Source organism: Narcine bancroftii, chromosome 5, assembly GCF_036971445.1.
Source record: "Narcine bancroftii isolate sNarBan1 chromosome 5, sNarBan1.hap1, whole genome shotgun sequence".
NCBI classification, from domain to species: domain Eukaryota; kingdom Metazoa; phylum Chordata; class Chondrichthyes; order Torpediniformes; family Narcinidae; genus Narcine; species Narcine bancroftii.
Window position 1 is genome coordinate 21108331 of NC_091473.1, and position 25332 is coordinate 21133662.

At 39.6% G+C, this 25332-nt stretch overlaps 1 protein-coding gene across 1 annotated transcript in view; it reads right to left on the reverse strand.

Moving 5' to 3' along the window:
• LOC138763184 (metabotropic glutamate receptor 7-like) overlaps positions 1-20202 on the reverse strand; it is a 583408-nt gene extending 563206 nt beyond the window's left edge. The window contains exon 1 of the mRNA XM_069936932.1: positions 19980-20202. Coding sequence (XP_069793033.1) covers positions 19980-20091 — 112 coding nt within the window. The 5' untranslated portion in view covers positions 20092-20202. The remainder of the gene's footprint in view (positions 1-19979) is intronic.
• Positions 20203-25332: the final 5130 nt, after the last annotated feature.

Sequence of the window (25332 nt, forward strand, 5' to 3'; positions counted from 1 at the left end):
AGATAAAAAAGGATACATGGGAGAAGTTATGTTCTGGAACGATGAGAAATACAATAAATATGAGGTTACGTATGATACAATATAACTGGATACACAGGCTATACATTACACCTCAAAAGTTAAATAAATGGGACCCAACAGTATTTGATAGATGTTTTCGATGTAAAAAAGAAATGGGAACAACAATTCATGCAATCTGGACATGTGGGAAAGTAGAAAAATTTTGGGAAGATCTAAACCAAATATTAAATAAAATTACAGAAAACAATATATCAAAGAATCCAGAGATCTTCCACCTAAGTAACATAAAAAAAACAAAGAATTTGGGATTGATTTGGATGATGCACAAAAAAGATTTGTTAAGATAGCTTTAGCCGTAGCAAAAAAATGTATTATGTAAACCTGGAAATTGGAAAATAATTTGAAAATACAACAATGGTATATAGAAATGAATAAATGTATTCCATTAGAACAAATAACATATAGTTTAAGAAATAATATTGAAATATTTGAACAAATATGGGAGCCTTACATGAAACACAATAGAGAAAACCTACCAGGGACATTCACTACCTAAATTAACGAAAGGAGAAGGAAATGAAAAGAATTGACTCAGTGGAATTTCTTGTTTATTTTTATTGAATGACAACATTGTTTGACTGGTTTAATGTATCCTAGATTTTGTACTTTAAATGGACGGGAGGGAGGAGGTAGGGAGGGTGGGATGGGATGAGTGGGGGGGGGAGTAAATGGCACTGTATATATTTGAAAAGGAAAAAGTATGTATCATGGTTAATGTGGTTTATGGTGTGAAAAATAAAAAAATTTAAAAAAAACATTTCTGGTCTAGGATGATAAACCACCACTGGGGGTGCTGAGGAGTGGAAGAAGGCCCAGAGCATGAGTCATGGCCTGAAGGACAGTTTAGAATATTGGGATTTCAAAAAGGATGAACATTCCAAAGGCAGCCAGAAGGATCCGGACCAAGCCAATTGTTCCTCTCTCTGCAAGCAACACAAGACAACTTCAAATTTTGTGCTCTCTCTCTCTCTCTCTCAAAGATCATTTGGCTTCAGTTTACCAAACAAACTGAATTTTGTTCATGATTTTTGCTTCGGTTGAGATCGAAGTTTTGTGAGTCTTGTGTGTTTTTGTGTTTGTTTTGTGTTTAAGTTTTTCTATGGGCTGGTTGGAAAATAACTTAGACTTTAATTACATATGTTATATTTAGGCTGGGGAATTTATTAGTTTTACACCATTATAGAAATTTGCATAGTAACCAGTGGGCATTATTATAAAAGGGGGGAATTTTAATTAAAGTTTGAAAGTGAATTTTTTTGTTAATAAAGTAATTGTTCATATTTACCCCTGTGTGATATACCTTCTTTGTGGTTGCTGGTTTGATCTTGTAACACTTTGGATACGGCTGGGGGTAATGCAGCACCAGCCAATGACATGGCACAGGGTAACTCCACTGATCAGGAGGCCAGGCAAAAAAAGTGGCAGAGGTTTACTGGCAGGGGGATTCCATTGATTGTAAGAGGAAAAAAGAGACACTATTGTGGCAACAAACAAGATTCCGGATGGTGCATTGGTACTTGGGTCAAGGATGCATCAGAGCAGTGGTTCTCAACCTTTTTCTTTTCACTTACATACCGCTTTAAGTTTTCCCTATGTCATCAGTGCTCTGTGATTAGTAAGGGATTCATTAAAGTGGTAGGTGAGTGGGAAGGGAAGGTTGAGAATCACTGCTCTAAACCCAATTGTGACTGAAATATTTTGCTTGACAAAAGTTCTCATTGGCCCATTTCCCTTGGAGTTATGAAACCGTGCACATATTGAATCAATTAGGAACAATTAAAACAGTGGTTTTCAAACTTTTTCTTTCCATCCATATTCCACCTTAAGCAATCTCTTACTAATTACAGAGCACCAATAGCATAGGGAATACTTAAAATGGTATGTGAATAGAAAGAAAAAGTTTGGATTTAGATAAGTTTGGATTCCCTGAGACATTTATAAGAATAAAAGCATTGTATAATGAACCGAAGGCAAAAGTGATAGTAAATGGTCAAACGTCGGGTTTGATTAGATTAGGATGGTCTTCTTGACATGGTTGCCCACTTTCACCATTTTTATTTGTATTGGCAATAGAACTGCTACCTGAAATAATTTGAAGGGATGAGGAAATTACAGGTTTTGAGATAGGGGATAGGGTTCATAAAATTAGCCTTTTTGCGAATGATGTTATAGTATATCTGACTAAACCTAAAATTTCATTGAATAGATTAAAGGAAAGAATATGGATTAGTTTCAGGATATAAGGTTAATGTGGATAAAAGTGAAATAATGCCATTAGTTAATGCAGATTACACATAATGTAAAAAGTTAGTGGATTTAAATGGCAAAATGAAGAGTGTGGATAAGGGTAAATAGCCAACTGAATAATTTGTACAAATTGAATTATATACCACTTCTAAAAAAACTGGAGGAAGATTTTAAAAGATGGAAGAAATTACCAATAACGTTAATAGGATGGGTGAATTGTGTTGAATTGAATATTTTTCCTAGAATTCAATATTTATTTCGAACATTACCGATTCAGGTACCCGAAATGTGTTTTAGACAATTAAATAAGAGTGTTTTTATGGAAAGGGAAGTCAGCAAGGATGAGTATGGAAAAAGATCAAGGGGGCTTGAAATTATCAAATTTTAAAAGTTATTATAACACAGCTCAATTAAGGTTTTTGTCTTCTTGGTATCAAAGGGAAGAAAAAGTATCATGGGTAGATATTGAGATGAATATTATAGGTGAAGTAAATCCAGATCAAATATTATATAAATTCTTAAAGGTTGAAAAGGAATACCAATTTTAAGGCATTTGTTTCAAATATGGAATGGGATACATGTGGAAAGAGGTACAAGAAATTATCAGTTGGCTCAATTGACTTTAAAACAGAATCAGCTTCTTCTGTTTACAATGAATATTTTTTTTTATTTGATAATTGGTACAAAAAAAGTATACAGAAAATACAAGATTGTTTTAGAGTCACTATTTATGACATTTGATCAATTAAAGGATAAATATGGGATATTACATAATACAAGATTGGCATATTATCAATTATGATCATATTTAAAGGAAAAAAAGAATGCAGTTGAGACTTCCGAAATATAGTCACTTTGAATATGTTATAACAGATATTGTTATTATTCAAAGGATTATAACCATCATGTATAATAAATTACAAGAAACAAAGGAAAAGAAGGACTTTATAAAAAGAAATTGAAATAGGAACAGGATTTAAATATTCAAATTCAAGAAGGTATATGGATGAAATTATGTCGAGATAGTGTAACTAATACATAATACAATTAATGCTAGATATAAAATGGTTCAACACAATTTTTTTTACATCAAATATATTATACACCAGATAAATTGAATAAATTTAATATGAATCTCTGCTCAATATTTTAGATGTAAAAAAGAGGTTGGTAATTTTTTTTTGCATTCAATATAGTCGTGTGAAAAGGTAAAAGATTTTTGGAGAGAACTATATGTTATTTTAGAGAAGATATTAAAAGTGAGGGCTAAATTAGATCCAAAAAAATTTCTGTTGGGCAATATATATATATATATAACATATAACAATTACAGTACGGAAACAGGCCATATTGGCCCTTCTAGTCCGCATCAATTTAAGTGAAACTCCCTATCTACTCCCTACCCATAACCCTCCAAGCCCCTCATATCCATGTACTCATCTAACCTCTTAAATGACAGAATTGACCCTGAAGCAACTACCTCTTCTGGAAGGTCATTCAACTCAGCTACCACTCTCTAAGTGAAGGAGCATCCTCTTATATTATTTCTAAAGTTTTGGCACTTAAAAGTTAAGGAACTTATGACCCCATGTTTCAATCTCCCCTACTCTCAGGGGAAGAGCCTATTCACATCTACTCTATCTATTCTTTCATAATTTTAAATACCTCTATCAAATCCCTTCTCACCCTTCTACATTCTAATGAATAAAGTCCCAGTCTACTCAATCTTTCTTCGTATTGTAGATACTGCAATCCAGGCAACATTTTTGTAAACCTTCTTTGCACCCTCTCTACCTTATTTATATCCTTCCTATAATTTGGAGACCAGATCTACACAAAATATTCCAAACATGGCCTCACCAATGCCTTAAACAGTCTCAACATCATCTCCCAGCTCCTATATTCTATGCTATAATTCATAGAGGCCAGTATACCAAAAGCCTTCTTCACCACCCTATCTACATGGGAATCCACCTTCAAGGAACGCTGAACCATTATTCCAAGATCCCTAGGTTCCTCTGCATTCCTCAATGCCATCCCCTTCACTGCATATGTCCTATTTTGGTTATTCTTCTCAAACTGAAACACCTCACACTTATCTACATTAAACTCCATCTGCTACCTTTCAGCCCACTCTTCCAAGCAGTCCAAATCCTTCTGCAGTCCTCGAAAACCCTCCTCACTATCCACAAATACCCCTATTTTTGCATCATCTGCATATTTACTCTCCCAATTTTCCACCCCATCATCCAAATCATTAATGTAAATCTTCTTCTTTGGCTTGGCTTCGCGGACGAAGATTTATGGAGGGGTAATGTCCACGTCAGCTACAGGCTCGTTTGTGGCTGACAAGTCTGATGCGGGACAGGCAGACATGGTTGCAGCGGTTGCAAGGGAAAATTGGTTGACCCAACACCGATCCCTGAGGCACACCGCTCGTCGCTGGCCTCCATCCTGACAGACAGTTGTCCACCATGACTCTCTGCTGCCTATCTTTTAGCCACCATTAAACCCATCTGACTATCTTTATATTAATCCCTAGTGCCTGAACCTTCCTCACTAACCTTTCATACGGAACCTTATTGAAATCCTCACTGAAATCTAAATAGACCACGTCAACTGCTCTACCTTCATCAACCTTTCTAATCACTTTAAAAAAAAAATTCAACAAGATTTGTCAAACATGACTTTCCCCTCACAAACCCATGATGGGTGTTCCTGATCAATCCCTGCCTCTCCAGATATTTATACATATAATGATGATATTAAGTTGGAATTTTAGTTTAGCAAGAGCAGTAGTGAGAAAGTGTAGCTAAAACATGGAAATTGGAAAATAATGTTAAAATAGAAGAATGGTTTGATGAAACATTGATTCCCATTAAAAAATTACTTATAACATAAGAGATGATTATGATAATTTTTGTCAAATATTGGAGCCTTGCATTAGATTCATGAATATAGACTAATCCAGATTTCTAATCCAACTCTCCCCTTGGAAATGGTATTTTCATCAAGAAATATTATGGTATTATTAATGTGGTTATAATTATTACGATAATGTGTTCTTTCTTTTCTCTTTTTTTCTATTTTTTTCTATCTGTAGGGGTTAGGGATGATGGTAGGTGGGTGAAAAGAACAAATCATTTAGTATATATTTTGAAATGTTATAGCAAATTAATTTGAAATGTATGTAGATACTAATAAATAAAATTTTCAAAAAAAAAGAAAAAAGTTGAGAACCACTACATCAGAGCATCTGCAGGACATTTTGAATGGAGAGGAAAAGCAACACATAGGTACCAATAACGTAGATAAAATACAGGGTCAGGTGGGAGAAGCTGAATTTAGGGAGCGAGAAGGTATTGTAGCTGACTGCTACAAAGAAACATACACATTCTCAGTGTGGGAGGTTAAGCTCTGAGATTTATTAAAACTGGAAAGGCTCCTTTTATACAGTTGGGAGTTCCCACCATTTGTATGATTGGCTGCATGAATAACAATAGCGGGCAGGAACATTCTTGCTTGTGAATATCCTTCTTCCCCAGCCTGTTATTGATCTGTTAGGTGGGCAGCTTAGCCAGCACCATTTTGGGGCTGCTGGTCTTGTACTGCTCCAGCTTTCGACCACGCTGGTTCGCTATGTTAAGGGACGTATTACAGTGTGTTATGCTGCTGTTTACTAACGCACATGCCACGCGATGTGACAGCTCGATCTCTGTGGTGGCGGGCCACCACAATATATTTAAAAGTATGACTGCAAAGGTAGTAATCTCAAGATTGCTTCCAATGTCATTTGCGAGTCAGAGACGAAATCACAGGAGAGTTAGGAATATTCAGCCTGAGCAATGGTGCAGGAGAGAAGGATTCACATTTCTGAGCTAATGGAACCAATTCTGGGGTAGGTAGGACCAGTGCAAACTGGACAATTTACCCCTGGGCAGCCTGGAATCAATATCCTTGGGTTGGAGAGGGACTTGTTTGCTAATGCTGTTAAGATTATGGAAAGACAGAAGGAAGGAAAATCAGGATGATAGCAAAACTTAGAAAATAGAAAAAGAAAATTCAAGAACAGAAAAATCAAACACAAAAGACTAAAGGAGCCATTTTGCTATGAGATTGGAAGTCAATGACTACAGGGGTTCTTTACATGAATGCCCACAGTATTTGAAACAAAGACAACAAACTTGTGGCACAAATCAGTAGAAAGGAGTAATGATTTAGTGGTCATCATAGAAACATAATTTCAGGGTGGAGATGATTTGGAATTAAATATCCAGATTTATCAAGTAATTCAAAAGGATTACAGGTAGGTGAGGGGTGCAGGCTTGATCCTGAACTTCCCGTGCAGTCTATGTGATCTTTTTATGTTCATGGCAGATGGATAGGAATTGTTTAGAAGGACTTGGGGCAAACACAGGCAAACAGGACTGGCTTAGTATGGACAAGATGGTCAGTATGGACAAGATGGAACAAGGGATCCGTGCAGTACTGGAAAATTTTAGGACAAAATCAATTGAATTTTCACTCGAGCAAATAGGAACTCTTTGGTGGTCGATAGTGATCACCTCTGATTTACAAGCAAAGGGTGTAAAGAAGGGAACAATTATTGAACTCAAGGGAAAAGTACAGACACTACAAAGCAAGTTCTTGTCTTTGTTGTGGAATATGGATTGACGTACAAGGACAGAGCAAATGTCATCAGTTGAAGATAACTGTGCATCCACACCAGAGCCATTTGGTTGTCTTTCCATGAGTTCAATGAAGAGTAATTAATCAGGCTTTGAACTGACCTGCCCACTTCTTACTCTCTGCAATCTACTCCAGAAATGCTTCTGGTTCCAGCAATCTGTCATGAAATCTGTCACAATGGATCTTCATTGTTTCATCTGAGGTAAAGAATAAACCTCATGCTGCTATCAATGCTGCATGAGAAAATGAAGAACTTCAAAATGGCTACATAAAGGCGAGAGTCCTTTTTTAATCTCTTCAATTGTAGCAGCTCCTTTGTCTGGAAGGCAATGGAAATTTATTTTTAACATACAATTCTCCCAGCAACCCAATTTCCCAAAGGAGGCCTCTGTTTTAAGCATAAGACTTTTAAAAAAAATGTAGTGATTTCCATCATATGATATTAAGTCTGCCGTACGATGCACAAATATCTCACAAATTTTCAAGCATGATACAATAAGCACATGCAAAACTGCCTTCTAGTAATAGCGACCTCTTCACAGAAGGTTGCTTCTAATTCTTTTTGGTTTGCTGATACACTATTATCTCCTCTCTGTTGCAATAAATTGGTAGACTGCATTCCCAGCAAATTAAATCACTGATGTCCTCTTCCTTTTCTCAAAAGCAGGAAGGCAACTATATTTCCTCACAAAAAATATCCCTGGAATTAATGCAATACTCTGCCCAGTTAAAATTGTAAAGCCATCACTTAATATTAAAGCACACTGCCACTGGTATTAGGAAAGTCTGCAGATGCTGTGATTGTAGTGCAATAAACAATTGAGAAATTCAGCAGGTCCTGCAGAATCTATAGGAAGTTAAGTGTCACCAATATTTCAAACCTGAGGCCTTCAAGGTATGAGCAAAATGCAAGGAGGGAAGAAGTATTGATGCTGAGTTACCTGCTGAGTTTCTCCAGCACTTTTGTGCATTGCACTGTCACTGTGTAGTATCTTTAAGATGTCTGGCAAACCCATATGGATAATTTAAGATTTTGTAGCAAATTGAAGCTAGAAGCCAGGAGAGCCTGTCCTTGTTTCCATGTCATTACTTAATTCATGAGGGTGGTGAGATGTCAGCAACAAAGAGAGCAGCCCACAGCAATACTCTCCTTAGAAGGAAAACTGGGCACAGAATCACCGGTTTAGAGGGAGTATTTTCATTCTTTTCTGTTGGACATGGTTAGCCAACAATCACTTTAGATGGGTGGCATGGTTGGCGTAGTAGTAAGCACAACACCTTAACAACACCAGTGTTCGGGACCAGACATGGGTTCGATTCCTGTGCTTTCTGTAAGGAGTTTGTACGTTCTCCGTGTTTTCTCTGGGGCTCTGGTTTCCTCCCACCCTTCAAAAAAACATACATGGTACAGTGAATTGGAATTCACTGTCTGTGTGATGGCTGGCTCCTCCCTTGGCTCCACCTACCCCAATATAAACCCTGGTTTTCCCACCTTACCTCAGATTCACCTGAGGACTATTGTGTCTACCGGCCATTGGTTGTAAGCTATTAAAAGCATATTTGTACTCCTCATTAGTCCCTGAGTGCAATCGGTCACGTAACACCGGGGAGTAGGGTAATGGGGTTTAATTCGGGTGGCACGGACTCGTAGGGCCAAATTTAAAAAACAAAAATTTAGCATAAACTCAAATGGCAATCATGATGTTATTCAAATAACTTTGCTGGTTGTTAGCACACTAAATATGACCAGAAACACACCAGAAAGCTCATAACAATAAGAATCAAAATACGATCAGTCGCACTTTTTCCCTTTAAAATACTAATCAGGCATAATCATGATTCACATCTATCAAAATAAATACCACTCTGCACTATGTTTAGTTTGGGAAAGAGAAGAAGCATACTCTTGCCAAATGAAATCACACATTTGCCAAATGAAATAATGATGGCGTTGCCAAATTAAACAATTGATAGATTTTTACGTGCAAAATCCCAACATTGTGTTTGGCATCATTGTGTGGTCGGGCAAGGTCAGATGTGCACCCAAACATGGTAACAAGATTGCCAGAGAGCTGCACCTGAGCCTGACTCTACAGAGGCATCACACTTTGAAATCCTGCACCACACGCACACAAACTGAAATGGGATGTTGAATTTATCGACCAACAAGGAAATGATCAAAATGAATCCACCTCCACATCTCTCTACAAGATGAAAAATAGTTGATAATTCAAACGAACAAGTTTTCTTTTACATTTATTTTCCAAGTTTCTGCATCACTGACAAGACCAGCATTTATTGCCTTTGCCTCCCAGTATTTATTGTCTTTCACTAATCATCACTCAAGAAGACAGAAGGAGAAGACGACGAAATGAACTGACCCAGTTTGTAAAAGTAGAAGACACAAATTTCTTGTTTATTTTCAATGTGTGATGACATTGTTTAATGGGTTTAATGTATCATATATGTTGAACGTTGAGTGAGTGGGGAGGGGGGGGTGAAGGAGGGAGGGAAGGGAGGGGGGAAAAGGGGAGAAAATGACACTGTGTATATTCAAGAGGGCAATGCTTGTGTGCATTTTGGTCAATATGGTTCATAGTGTGAAAAATTTTAAAAAAAAAATTAAAAAAAGACAAGCCTCCCGATACAATAACAGTTCTTCTGGGAAAGGTACTCCCCTGGAGCTGCTGGGAAAGTTGTTCCAGGATTTAGACCAAGCATGGCCCAATCATACAAGTCTATCTCATGATAACATGTAATTTTTTTTTAAAAACTGCAGTTGCTTGCAATCCAAATAAAAATAAAACTGCTGGAAAAATCCCACAGTTCAGGCAGCAGAAGCAGGAAGAACAAAAGGTTTATTTGATGTAGAAAAGCACAGGAACTGCAGATTTCTCTTTGCTCTGTGATTTTATTCTCAGAAGCATACAGACTCTCTCAAGTTCCACACCAAGAAATTTTGTAACACCATAGTAGTTGGTTAAAGGATGGTATTGTGGAAGTGGCAAAGGAGTTGAGGGTTATGGGGATAAGCCTGGAAAGGGGTACTGATGGTAGTGATCAGCCATGATCTGTAAAATGGCAGTGCTGGCTCGACGGGCTGAAGGGCCTACTCCAGCTCCTATTGTCTATTGTCTATTGTCAACCAATCTCTAGAATCCAATATCAGATGAAACCTGTGTTACTGTATGGAAAAATAAACACCTACAGATTACTGAATGAGTATCTTTGGACAGAGATTATTACTTCACAATCACAAATCAAAATTTTTGCACCTTCCTATTTAAATAAAACCAAGGAAGCACCTCCACAAACAGCAGTGGTTTGAGAACCACAAGATGTATCACTTAACAGTCTGCTTCTTGATTAAACTGCTCAATAACTCCACTCCAGTCTGGTTTTACATTTTAACATGTGCAATGGAGATATTGATTTACTAAAAATTGATGGAAAGTTATTCAATCCTAAGTGAAAGGTGATAACACTCAAGATATGAGAGGAGGAGAAGATAGGTGAAGGCCAAACGTATCATTGAGGAACACAGCATATTCCTCTTGGATAGCTTTAAATTTAACTCCCACTCTCATCTGTTTCCAGCTTTACCTGCTCCTGTTGTCTTTATTTCATTTTCCACTTTTTTTTTCTTACCTCTTTTCTTCCCCCCCCCCCCCCCCCCCTTGTTTACCCCATCACCTCTGGACCCCTTCCTCAGCTTCTTTCCCCCTTTAAAAATATATTACCTCCTTCCTCTCTAGTCTTAAAAAGCAGCCCAAACCTGAATGTTGACTGACCATCTTTATTCATGGATTCTGTCTGATCTGCTGAGTTCCTCCAGTCATTATTTGTCTGCTCAAGATTCCTTCAGGTTTTGAGTTTCTTTGTCTTGCTTCAATCAGGGGATCTGTAGCTCTGGATTGGGTCATGTGCAATCAACCCGAGGTCGTTAGGAAGTTAAAGGTCATAGAACCTCTAGGAAGCAGCGATCATAATATGGTTGTATTTAATTTAAAATTTGAAAAAAGAAAAAAATTTATCAGATGTATCAATTTTTCAGGGGAATAAAGGAAATTACAGTGGTATGAGAAAAGAACTGGTTCAAGTAAACTGGGAAAGCAAATTAACTGGAGGATCAGAGCAGGATTGGAAGATATTTTTGCAAGTAATAAAAGGCATGCAGGATAGATATATTCCAAGGAAAAAGAAATTTATCCAAGGAAAGATGGTACCATTGTGGCTAACAAAAGAGGTGAAGGCTGTGATAAATGCAAAGGAGGGGGCATACAAGGAAGCTAAAATTAGTGGGAAATCAGAGGACTGGGATTCCTTTTGACACTTACAGAAAGAGACAAAAAATGTCATTTGGAAAGAAAAGATGAGCTATGAAAGGAGATTAGCTAACAATATTAAAATGATACTAAGAGCTTTTTCAAATGTATAAGAAATAAAAAGAGAGACATGTTGACATAGGACCAATAGAAAATTATGCTGGAGTAATTGTAATAGGTTATAAAGAGATGGCAGAGGAGCTTAATCAATATTTTGGATCTGTCTTCACCATGGAAGACATTAGTAATATCCCAGACAGTCAGAGGCTTCAGGGAGTAGAGTTAGATTCAGTTAGGGTTACTAGAGAAATTGCGCTAGGCAAACTAAACGGATTAAAGATTGATAAATCTCTCGGCCCAGATGAGCTGCAACCATGGGTTTTGAAAGATGTGGCTTTGGAGATTGTAGATCCATTGGCGATGAGCTTCCAGAAATCGATAGACTCTGGAGAGATTCCAGAGGATTGGAAGGTCGCAAATGTGGTTCCACAGTTTAAGAAATGTGGGAGACAGAAAAAAGGAAACTATAGGCCGATTAGTCTAATGTTAGTAGTTGGGGAGATATTAAGGTCGATCTTCAAGAATGAGGTGATGAAATATCTAGAGATGCAAGACAGGACAGGTCCAAGTCAGCATGGTTTTTTAAAGGGTAGATCCTGCCTGACCAAGCTATTAGAGTTTTTTGAAGAAATCTCAAGTAGGATAGACAAAAGAGAGGTTGTGGATGTTATCTATTTAGATTTTCAAAAGGCTTTAGATTAGGTATCGCATATTAGGCCACTAAATAAGATGAGGGTCCATGGAATTCTTTCTTTGGCTTGGCTTCGCGGACGAAGATTTATGGAGGGGGTAAAAAGTCCACGTCAGCTGCAGGCTCGTTTGTGGCTGACAAGTCCGATGCGGGACAGGAAGACACGATTGCAGCGGTTGCAAGGGAAAATTGGTTGGTTGGGGTTGGGTGTTGGGTTTTTCCTCCTTTGCCTTTTGTCAGTGAGGTGGGCTCTGCGGTCTTCTTCAAAGGAGGTTGCTGCCCGCCAAACTGTGAGGCGCCAAGATGCACGGTTTGAGGCGTTATCAGCCCACTGGCGGTGGTCAATGTGGCAGGCACCAAGAGATTTCTTTAGGCAGTCCTTGTACCTTTTCTTTGGTGCACCTCTGTCACGGTGGCCAGTGGAGAGCTCGCCATATAATACGATCTTGGGAAGGCGATGGTCCTCCATTCTGGAGACGTGACCCATCCAGCGCAGCTGGATCTTCAGCAGCGTGGACTCGATGCTGTCGACCTCTGCCATCTCGAGTACTTCGACGTTAGGGGTGTAAGCGCTCCAATGGATGTTGAGGATGGAGCGGAGACAACGCTGGTGGAAGCGTTCTAGGAGCCGTAGGTGGTGCCGGTAGATTGAGGGTCCATGGAATTACTGGGAAGTTATTAAACTGGATAGAGAAATGGCTGATAGGCAGAAAGCAAAGGGTTGAAATTAAGGGTTCTCATTCTGGATGGCTGCCTACAACTAGTGGTGTTCCACAGGGGTCGGTATTGGGGCCGCTGTTGTTTACAAATTTATATTAATGATTTGGATTGTGGCCAAATTTACAGATGACACCAAGATTGGTGGAGGAGTAGGAAGTGTAGAAGAAACCGTAAAGTTGCAGAAGGATATAGACACATTAGGAGATTGGGCAAGATTATGGCAAATGAGATTTAACAAAGAGAAATGTACAGTTGTACACTTTAGCAGTGGAAATAAACAGGCACCTATTTGGATGGGGTGAAAATTCAGACCTCGGATGTGCAAAGGGACCTGGGTGTACTCGTGCAAGGAAACCTAAAAGTTAATGACCAGGTGAAATTGGTAGTGAAGAAAGTGAATGCTATGTTGGCATCCATTTCAAGAGGAATAGTGTACAAGAGTAAAGATGTGTTGATGAGACCCTATGGGGCACTGGTGAGGCCTCATTTGGAGTACTGTGTGCAGTTTTGGAACCCCTATCTTAGAAAGGATGTGAGGTTGTTGGAGAGGGTGCAGAGGAGATTTACTGGGATGATTCCCAGAATGCAAGGGTTAATGTATGATGAGCATTTGACAGCTCTTGGGTTGTATTCATTGGAGTATAGGAGAATGAGAGGAGATCTCATAGAGGCTTTTCGTACTTTGAAAGGTTTAGATAGGGTGGATGCGGGTAAGATGTTTCCCTTGGTGGGTGAATCAAGGACAAGGGGTCATAGTCTGAAAATTAGAGGCTATCCACATAAAACAGAGATTAGAAAAAACTTCCTTAGCCAGAGGATCATGAATCTGTGGATCTAGCTGCCACATACAGCAGTGGAAGCCAGATCACTGGGAGTATTTAAACAAGAAATAGACAGATATCTCATTAGTGAGGGCATCAAAGGATATGGGGAAAAGGCCAGAAATTGGAACTACTGAAGAGTAGTTTAATGTAGTTTTACAGAACAGACTCAATACAATAAATATATTGTATATTTTATATACAATATAAAATATTACATAATATGTCACAACAGTTTGTATCCAGAACATCCATAATTTCCACCCCTAACCAGGCTGTACACAATCCAGACATGGTGATCTATTCTCCATCTGAATACTGTAGATACATTCTTCAAGTCAAATTTACTGACATCTGATTCCACAAGTACAACTCGATGAAACTGTATTCTCAGGTCCTCAGTGCAGTACATTCAGACACACAACCAGACAACACAGCACCTAATAGCCTGAATATGCCTGGGATTGTCTGATCTCGGAAGCTAAGCAGTCTCAGGACTGGTCAGTTCTTAGAGTGGAGACTGTCTAGGAACGCCAGGTGCTGTAGGTTCGTGTGAGAGGCGTTGGACAAAGTGACAACTCTTTGTTTGCCTTACGGTAGACAAAAGTTAAAGAATTTAATGTTTGTTGCATTCTAAATGTAGTATTACGTGACAAAAATGGAACCTTCAACTTTATAACACACATACAGTCAATACACGTGCTGGACAAATATTCATATTTATAAAGAAATAAATAAATTTTGTTTTGTGTATATCAGAGACTTAGATGGTTAATATGAGCAGATCCTTTCGTTCTTCAGCATTCTCACTGCCCCTTAGTCTGGTGGTGCTGAATCTGATGCTTCTTTATCTCTCTCCTGATGGGAACAGCTGAAAGATGCTGTGTGTGAGGTGGAAGGGGGTCCTCAATGATTTTGCATGCCCTCTTCAGACAACATGCCAGATGATCACATCGAGGAGGGAGGAGGGAAACTCCAGTGATCCTCATAGGATCACTGTGGATCTTAAGTCCTGTGGATTGAACTCTGATCCATTTCTCTGCCACAACCGTACCACACTGTGATGTTGTCGACCAGGATGCTCTCGATGAATCTCAGGAAGTGCAGTCACTGTGGTGCCTTCCTGACACGTGAAGAGATATTGTGTGTCCAAGATAAGTTACTATTTAAGTGAATTCAAAGGAACCTGGTGCTCTCCATTCTTTCCACTAGAGTTATTGATTAGGTAGTGGAGGGTGGCCGTTCTGTCTACTTCTATCCATTTTCCTTACTATTCCATCCTTTATCATGGCATTTGTGAAAATAGAGTTATTGGGATATAATAGATCCTTCAACACACAACATACATCAAGCACCTATTATTATTACACTAATCTGATTCTCACCCATTTTACTCCCCCATCTTCCGGTCAACTCTCCTTAGATACTATCCCTATGTACATACAATGGACATGTTGCAATGAGATTAACCTACCAATTCATATGCCTTCGGGATGCAAGAGAAAATTGAAGCACAAATGGCCAAGAGCGAATGTGCAAACTCCACCCAGACAACACCTAAAGTTAGAACTGTAGCTGTGAAGTAGCAGCACCACTAGGCACCCAATATAGTTTTCCATCTCATGCATCCAACCCCCTCTGGAACTGGATATTATAATGGCACAGATATAGAGATGCTGCCTTACAGCTCCTTTGAGCCTTTTTGCTCATTCCTTAATGAAGGGCTCAAGCTCAAAATGTTAGTTATGTATCTTTATCTTTGCTATATAATGTTCAATGTTCGACCTGTGTTTTTACAACATCTTGTTTTTACTTCAACTGCCGTGTCAGTAGACTTTTGTGTCTTTCTCCTCAACTCAAGTGCATGTCTCAATGCTCCTTAAATATTATATGTCCCTGCGACTGGTTCAGACAGTGCATTCTTAACTCCAATCACCATCAGTGTGAAGAGATTGCCCCTCAGGTCTCCTCTAAACTTCCTTTGTAAAGTGTGGCAGCTAGCTCTGCACATGGTACTCCAGGTATAGTTAAACCACTGTTTTACAAAGCTGAAACACAACGTCCTGCTCTTGTAGTCTATGTCATAGCTTCAGGACATAAAAACATTACCTGCCTTCATCAACATCTTATTCATCTATGATGCCATTGTCAGGGATTGATGAATTTGCATTCAGATTCCTCAACACTCCATGTGCACTATTATTTACTGTGTACATCCTACCCTCGTTTTCCCTCACAAAATATGTAATGAAACATGTGGTAAGATTAAATGTCATTACCTGATCCAATTTTCCATCTGATCTATAGACTTCGAACAACTTGTTATCTGCAATATCAATACATCACCTGCAAACTTACCAAACATACCTCCATAGTCACATCCAAGTCTTTAATGCACATCACAAGCATCAAACAACACCGAGCCTTGTGGTACACCAGTGGTCACAGATATGCAGTCAAAAACACCACCTTCCTATTCCAACCTCTGCTTTCTGTCATCAAGCCCATTTTTGATCCAATTTACCAGCTCGTCTAAATCTCTTGGACTCATCTTTTGCAGCAGCCTACTATGCCAAACTTTGCTCACTGAAGTGGCATCAGCTTCAAAAACAAATATTGTTGGCAAACAAATTGTCGACCAAATAGGGAGAAAAAAGTTTGTCCATTTTGTAATCTGGCACAAATGCATTCTACATGATAGAATAAATATCAAAAATGCCATGCAAATTAATTAGCTGAACACTTTTTAGTAGCTTCCTAATGTTAATAAAATTGTTAGATATAAAGAATAATTATTTCCATGTTATTCAATAAAGGCATGAATATCTATCTGACTTTCAAGTATTTCTTCAAACAAAAATCCTGAAACTATCCTTTACATCAGTGGTTCTCAACCTTTTCCTTTCCGCTCACATAACATTCCTTATGCCATCAGTGCTCTGTGATTAGTAAGGGATTGCTTCAGGTGGGATGTGAGTGGGAAGGGAAGGTTGAGAACAACTGCTCTAGACCCAAATGTTACTGAAATATTTTGCTTGAGTAAAATTGTCCTTGGCCCATTTCCTTTGAAGTTAGGAAACCGTGCACATGACAAGTCCATTAGGTACAATTAAAACAGTGGTTTTCAAACTTTTTCTTTCCACCCACATCCCACCTTAAGCAATCCCTTGCCAATCACAGAGCACCGATGGTATAGGGATTCCTTTAAGTGGTATGTGAGTGGAAAGAAAGAGGTTGAGAACAACAGCTTTAAACAAATCAGTGTATAAAGTAAATTCTTTGTAACTATCACAAAGATTTAATAGCACATTAAAGAGTGTACTCAAGAGTAGAATTTTGCATTATGAGTTACTGGTACATTGTGCACCAAGAAATATTGAAATAGCAATTGATTCAGGAAGCAATGACTGAAAGGATTCCTTGATCTTCATACATTCATTCTCCCTGCTAGTTATATTTGATCAAGAAAATACAAAGTTTTCACTAAAACTAAAAGTTTCATAATGAATGCTACTGAATGAGCACAATTTTATCAAAAGGTCAGCTTGATGCAACTTCCTGGAACAAATCTTTGTTAATCACTACTCGTGTTGCATACAAACTCTCAAGAGGCAAAGATTTGAGCACTACCTCGCTTGTGACAATGGACTGTTCTCCCTAATCACAATGAAATCGTTTGAATTACACCACTATACCTTTCAAAAAAAATGTGAATAAATATCATTTTGATTTGTCTGCAAACAACCAGGGTATGAATGATTTTTTTTAGTCTATCTTATTGCATTCAAGGTTCTGCCATCGCAGAAACATTCTGCGGAAAAGACTCATTAATTTTGGAGGAAAGTCTGAAGTGAGATGCATCTTTGTAACTTGAAACTTAAATGTTTAATTAAATTTAGACATAAAGCATGGTAACAGGCCCTTTCGGTCAACAAGCCCTTGCTGCCCAATTACACCAAATGGACCTACAACTCCTGGTACATCTTGGAGGGTGGGAGGAAAATGGAACATCTAGATGAAACACACACACAGGGTGTCCTTAAGACAACATGGAATTCGGATCCTGGTCCCAGTCGCTGGCGCAGTCATTGTGTAGCACTTATCATTATGCTAATATTATTTTTGCCTTTTACTCTTCCACTTGTAAAAGTGTTGTGACCCAAGTTGACTCGACTTCAGCATTATTTGGTCCATATTTTTCTATGCTCTCAATGGCAATCTCAACATTTGCTCATCATCCCTGAGGGTGGGTCTATTCATCCCATTGCCATGTCTTAGAGCAAAGTCACCTGCCATCCTTTTCTCAACTGTCCTTGAATGAACCTTAACACCCAAACCCAAGCTTCTTCACTAACAGGAGTATGCCAACTGTTCCTCCTTCTCCTCAGCTCCATCATTTTCACTGAAGACTGCATGGCAAGATATTCAACTCAAAGGAAACACATGAAAGAGGTGGCACGGTTGGCTTAGTGGTTAGCGCAATGCCTTTACAGCACCAGCGATCAAGACTGGGTTTCGAATCCCATGCTGTCTGTAAGGAGTTTGTACAATCTCTCCGTGTCTGTGTCGATTTTCCCTGGAGGTTCCAGTTTCCTGTTCAAAACGTACCAGCGTTGTAGGTCAATTAGGTGTAAATTATGCTGCACAGACCCATGGGCTGAAATGGCCTGTTACTGTGCTCTATGTCTAAATCTAAAAAATCTAAATCTAAATCTAAATGAACTAATGCCTGTTGTCAGAGCACTGAGGTCATAGGAAAAATTGGACTTTCTAAAATTGTCATGCATTCTTTGATTTCATTTAGTAATATACTGTATAACACTTCATATTCTGTCCACAAACAAAACACAAGGAAGGTTCTTTATTTCAAAGTCATCAAGCTGAAATGGTAACTGTTGAATTTCAGACACACTCACTCCACCATCCAATGTATGACAGGGATGACAGGGTTACGGCAGGACTGGAGTGTTGGAAAGTGGACAAGACCTACCGCAAGACTGGACCTTAGGAATACAGATGTTGCTCCCAATGCAGGAAGAGACTGCTTCTTAGTTGAAATAAGTATACAGAGATAACACCAGCCACCAGCTCCATCTGTATCACCATCCAACTCCCTTATATTATGCAGGTGAGTACCTCCCCAGTTATTACTGTAAAGGTTAAAACATTGTGTTTTTGCTTCTTAGTAATTATAAACGAGCCTGCAGCTGACGTGGACATTACCCCTCCATAAATCTTCGTCCGCGAAGCCAAGCCAAAGAAGAAGAAGAATTTTATGACTATCCCTTTAAAGATAAGTATTGTTGCATCTCATTAGAGATGCAAAATTGCATAAATTTGGAAAAAATTACATGTTGTTTAAGGAATCGAGTTGAAAATTTTTATAGTAATTGGAAACCATATATGGATTTTATGGATAATTTTCCGTCCACCTCTTCTATCTTATCCACTCCTCTTAATTAGTAATTTTAAGAACAATTAATCCAATGTCTATGTTAATATTATTGTATATTAAATGGTAGGTGTTTGTTTGTTTCTTTCCTTTTCTTACTTTTGGGTGGGAGGGGGAGAAAATATATAAAAGTACTTTTTTGTATCATTGGCTTTGGATATTTGATTAATGTTTTATTCATTTTTTCCTGTAATGATGCAAACAATTAAGTAATATTTTTAAAAAAGGATGTCTTGTTTGTAGTGGTACCATAGATACTATGACATCATATTTCATAATATCCGGGCATACGGGGAGCTTGCTTTCATTCTTTGGAGAACCACGAAAGGAACGTAAGCTCGAAAAACATTTCTTTCAATTCACCTAACTATTTCTTATCATCTTATATCGTTATATCTTTAAACATAACCGAATGCTTTGTTTATTCATTGTTAAGAAAACCTTGATGTGAGGTTAATTGATTAATAAGATGGTCATTTGGAATATCGTCACGTTTCTGTGAAGATGACATGTTTTGGAAATTGGGAAATATTAGAGCTTCAAAAGTGTCATCTATAATTATCATTTTTCTCCAACTGATCCTCAATATTATTTCCAGTGACAGTAGTTTTAAGCTGTTTGTTCCTGTTCTATTGGAAGGGTTAACATTGTATGGGTATATACAGCATTTTGAGGGTTTTACAAGTATCCATTTTTCTTTACCCATATGACCTAATAGTTCAGTTTGTGTTTATTATCATGAATGAATAGATAAAAAGGCCCAGTAATTTGATGAAGTTTGTTCATTAAATGTGAGCAGCAGTCCATAACCATATGCGACATTTAATGAAATTAACTTGGAGCTCCACAGATGAATGAGGACAAGGTGCTGAACTACAGTTGAGTGCTCTTACCAGCTTCCCTGGAAACTTGCACAAAAGCCTCGACACCACTCTCGCCATAGCTCCCTTCTGAAGCCAGCGTAGTCACATAATTCCACCCCAAAGCCTTCACAATGTCCACCATGGCCTGGGTCTGGTAGGAATCCGGAGGAACAACACGGGAGAAGAAGGCATAGCTGCTGTTATCACTCAACTCAGGGGCTGTGGAGGCATAACTGATCTGTGGAATCTGAAGGAAAAGGAGAGACATTTATTATTCATTCAGTACTTGGCATTGTGCAAACCTCATTGTAGTTATCAGAAGCCTCAACTTTATGCAAGATAAACATCTACTGAAGGGAGAGGTGAAGCCAGTCATGATAATGTAAATGTGATGGTTGCTGTGATTAATTTCTTGATTGAACAAACACAAGATAAATGCTGTCTATTAACAGCAAGATCCTTTGCTGTTCTTAAGCAAGGGCAACTAAAACTGAGGAGATGTGAAGGTCAGGGTTTTAATCAGTTGGGATGGTGCAACTGATGAAAAATTAGTTTATACATATGGGGGTGGAAACTCTTTTATGTGCAAGATATATTGGAATGAATAGCATTTTCAGCTGTCACTCCACTGGTATTTTAACATGAAGACCTGTCCTCAATAACAAATGCCAGAATGTCAACACATCACCTGAAGTCTCTCCCTCAGCAAGCCTGTGTTCACTGGATTTTCCACCCAAAACCAGGAGAAAAGTCATTGTGTCATTAATCACAAGGTTTGTGTTCCTAATAAAAAATAATGAAAGCTACAGAAATAATAACTATTGATTCCACATTACAATAAAAATGTAATAGTTTAAGAAATAAATCTATTATAATAGGAAATGAACTTGCATGTTATTTTATAATCTGTGACACACCTGAGAGAGCCCTACCTCTTTATCACTCGCATTGTCAGCCTGTATTTTCCTTCCCTAATTGTTTTCAAGCTGAGCAGGAGGCAATGAGTCAGTCACATTGGTGATTTCTTGGATCACATATTGGCCAAACTATATCAGCAGGCACTTTACCTCCCTACCATGCATTTTGCATCTGGATTTTGCTGGTAAATGTAAGCAAAATTCGTATTTTCATATGAGCAGTCAAACACAGAATTGGCTGTCTCATCTCTCACAACCCTCCTTCACAGGACTCCTCAAAGAGTCCAGCCATGGTCAGATCTCAGATCCTGCTTCAGATTAGTTGATTACAAAAGGAGATTATAGAGCTAGAGAGAAAAAAAATTGGGCAAGTTCCATTTCTTTTAATACCCGGTAATTTGTTTTATTTGACATTTGCATTATTGTGCTTTTTAAATAAAACAGTACTTTTAGAAACTATTTCTTCAATAGTTCTTAACTGTCATTTTCAGAATGTCTGAGGCAGTTTGGACGTATTTAAAAACTATGAGGGCTTCACCAGCTGGAAAAAGAGAGAATCAGGGTGATACAAAAGTCTGCAGAAACTGTAGTAAAAAAAAAACACTTAAAAATGCTGGAGAAACTCAGCCAGTATTTTCGGTATCTGTAAAATATTGCCAACATTTTGGGGCTGAGCCCTTCTTCAAGGAATAAGAAGAATGAGCCACAAGCAGGAAATCTCATAAAATCTCAAATTTCATTCAATGGTGGCTGGGGGAGGAATCCAGACCAACAAAAGGAGTTAATTGCATATAAGGGAAGAGGTATAAATTTATCTTATTTGTGTGAAAGGAAACAGGGAAAAGGGAGAGAGACAAAGCTGGGGGAAAAGTGAAAGAGAAGAAATGGGGAGTGTGGGTGGTTAACGAAAGCCAGAAAAGTCGATTGGAGGCTTCCCAGTCGGAAGATGAGGTATTGTTCCTCCAATTTACAGGCAGTCTCAGCTGACAGTGCATGAGACCATGGACAGACATGTCAGCAAGGGAATGCGATGGGGAATTAAAATGGATGGCCCCTGGGAGATCCACACTATTGTGGTAGATAGAGACGAGGTAATCAACAAAATGATCTCCCAGTCTGTGCCCAGTCTCTCCGATGTAGAGGTGACCACAACAGGAGCACTGGATGCAGTAGATAACCCTTGCAGATTCACAAGAGAAATGTTGGTTCACTTGGAAGGACTGTTTGGGGCGCCGAATGTGGTAAGGGATAAGATGCGAGTGCAGGGGTAGGGATGATTGGTGGGGAAGGAGGAGTAGACAAGAAAGTCATGGAAGAAGTGGCCCCTGGAGAAGGATATGTATCTAGTTGTGGGATCATGCAGTTTGTGACAGAAATGGTGGTGGAGGATGTGCTGGAATGTGGAGGCTGGTGGAATGGTAGGTGAGGACAAGAGAAATCCTGTCCTTGTCGGGCAGAAGGGGCCAAGGCAGATGTGTGGGTAATGGAGGATATGCAGGTGAGGGCCTAGTTGATGGTGGTAGAGGGAAAGTCATGTTGTTTGAAAAAGAGGACACCTCAGATGTCTTCATTCTGGGTGCAGATGTGATGGAGATGGAGGAATTAAGAGAAATGGAATCCTTACAGGAGACAAGGTGTCAAAAGGTGTAGTCGAGGCAACTGTGGAAGTTGGTGGATTTGTAAAAGATATCTGTCAAGTGTTTGTCTCCCAAAATTGGAGACATAGAGAGATCAAGGAAAGGAAGAGTGTAGCTAAAGATGGACTAAGTAAATTTGAGGTCAAGGTGGAAGTTGATAGCAAAGTGGATGAAGTCAACGAGCTCATCATGGGTGCATGAGGCAGCAACAAAGTAGTCATTAATTTAGTGGAGGAAGAGTTGAGAGTCCTTGGCTTTGCAAGCTTGTAGCATGGATTGCTCCACGTAGCCAACAAAAAGGCTGGCATAGCTGGGGCCCATGTGGGTACCCATGGCTATCCCTTTAACCTGGAGAAAGTGGAATGAGCCAAAGGAAAAATTATTGAGTGTGAGGACATGTTTTGCCAGCCGGAGGAGGGTAGAGGTGGAGGGGGTCTTTTGTCCAGTAAGAAACAAAGGGTTTTGAGGCCTTCTCTATGGAGGTGTATAGGGATGAGATGTCCATGGTAAACATGAGGAGAATGAGTTCATGGAAATGAAAGTTGTTGAAGTGATGGAGGGCATGTGAATTGTTCCGGATGAAGGTGGGGAGGGACTGGACCGATGGGACAAAACAGAGTCAAGGTAAGTGTCGACTAATTCAGTGGGGTAGGAGGATGAGGACACAATGGGTCTGCCGCGACAATTGTGTTTGTGGATCTTGGTTAGGAAGTAGAAATGGGCCATGCAGGGTTGGGATACAATAAGGTTGGAGGCCGGGCCAGGGAGGTAACCAGAAGTGATGAGTGAAGAGATGGTCCAGGATACAGTAGTTTGATGAGTTTTGGTGGGGTCCTGTTGGAGGTGTAAGTAAGAAGAGGTGTCTGAGAATTGTCATCTGGCTTCAGCCAAATAGAGGTCAGTGCACCAGATCACAGCAGCATCACCCTTGTCTGTGGGATTGATGGTGAGGTTCGGATTGGTGCAGAGAGAGTGGAGGGCTAGGCGTTCCAAGGGGGTAAGATTGGAATGAGTGGAGGAGTGGTGAAGTCGATACAGCTGATGTCACGTGGCAGTTGGAAATGTATAAATCCAGAGCAGGCACAAATCCAGAACAAGGTGTGCAAGAGGAGGAACAAGGGTTAAAATGGGAGAAGGGATCTGAAGTGGGGGTGGAGATGTGTTATTTTGGAAGTAGGCATGGAGACGGACCTGATAGAAAAAGAGTTCAACATTACAGCATGTGCAGAACTCATTGAGGCATGAGCAAAGGGTATGAAGGTGAGGCCTCTTCTGAGGTCAGAGCAGTCTCCAAGAGGGAAATGTCAGAGGGGGTGGTGAAGAACAGGCAGGAGTTAGGTAGAGGTTCAATAGGGTGGAGGGTGTTGGGGAGAGGAGGAGATGGAGTGGATCTGGAGGTGGAGGGTAGGAAAGATCTGAGGGAGGGAGGGAAGGGTTGGGAAAGTCAGAGGGTGGAGGGAGAGAGCCCTATGTGCTTCCGGAGCCAGAGAAGCTCAGTTCTATAGATTGAGGGGCCCAAGGTTGAAACCCATGTCCAAAGCTCAGTTCTGTTGGCTGCCAGGTTCAGGTGTAAGTTCATGTCAGAGGTTCGATCCTATAGGTTGTTGGGGTCAAGACAGAGACCCACATCTGAAGCTCAGTTCTGTGGGCTGCCAGGTTCAGGTCAGAGGTTCAGGTTACCGAGGCCAAAGTGGAGACCTATGGCAGGAGCTCAGTCCTGTAAACTGCCAGGGCCAGAGAGGAGACCACCTGGGAGGTTACTGAGGCAGCAGTCTCCAGTGATATGAGCTTCCAATCCTTGATGGATGCCAGGTCTGCATAGAATCGGCAGTTGAATGCATTGATCTGGCAGAGGATAAGGTGTTGACATGTCCGTGGCAGATCGTGGCAATTGAGGTATGGAACTGGTGTAGTGAGATCCAGAACAAGGCACAAGAGAGGGTTCACTGGTACCTGTTCATTGAGCTTAGAGCAAGATAGGGCAGGAGAAGTGAAGAGAGCAGGAGGACAGGCAGATTTTGCTGGGGGAAAGGTTTCTTCAGTGCACCATTAGAGGCCACATTGTTGTTCAGTCCTGAACACTTTGGACCTACAACATCCTAACTAGGGAGACACAAGCATATGGGTTGAACACAATTAGCAACTGGAGGCAACAGTCTAGATGCATCAATAACATCTGATTCACTTTTTTCTGCTCTGCAAATACAATTACATGATAGCACTTTTAACACTCACCAGTCATGGTATTTAGGCTGGGGCATTTTTCCCCAGAAGCCGAAGGGTGACAATATGAAGTCCTGAGGGGCATAGATAAAGTGAACAGTCACAATGTTTTCTTTATATCCCAGAGTAAGAACGTGTAAAACTAGAGGGCAGAGATTTAAAGCAAGACGGGAAAGATTTAAATAACTCTTTACCCCCACAGAGGATGGTGGGCATGTGGAACGAGCTGCCAGAGAAAGTGGTAGAGCTGGACATAATTACAACATTCAACAGATATTTAGACAGGTAAATGAATTGAAAAGGGTGGGAGGGCCAAACTCAAGCAAAATTACCTCATTTTGGTAGGCAACTTGGCCTGGGGATGAAGGTTTTGTTTCCAAACTGTGACTACATTTAATTCAATACGACTTGATTCAATCTTCACAAACTCACAGGCTTGGAATTCCACCTGGTACCTCCCTAAAAATGAAGATGGTATTTCATGAAAGAGAAATTGAGTTTCTGTGATCCTTTGGACACAGGCACTCAATTTAAAAAAAAACATTTGAGATCCAGAACAAGGCACAAAAGAATCACCCGAAGGAATCAAATTAATCACCATGAGGA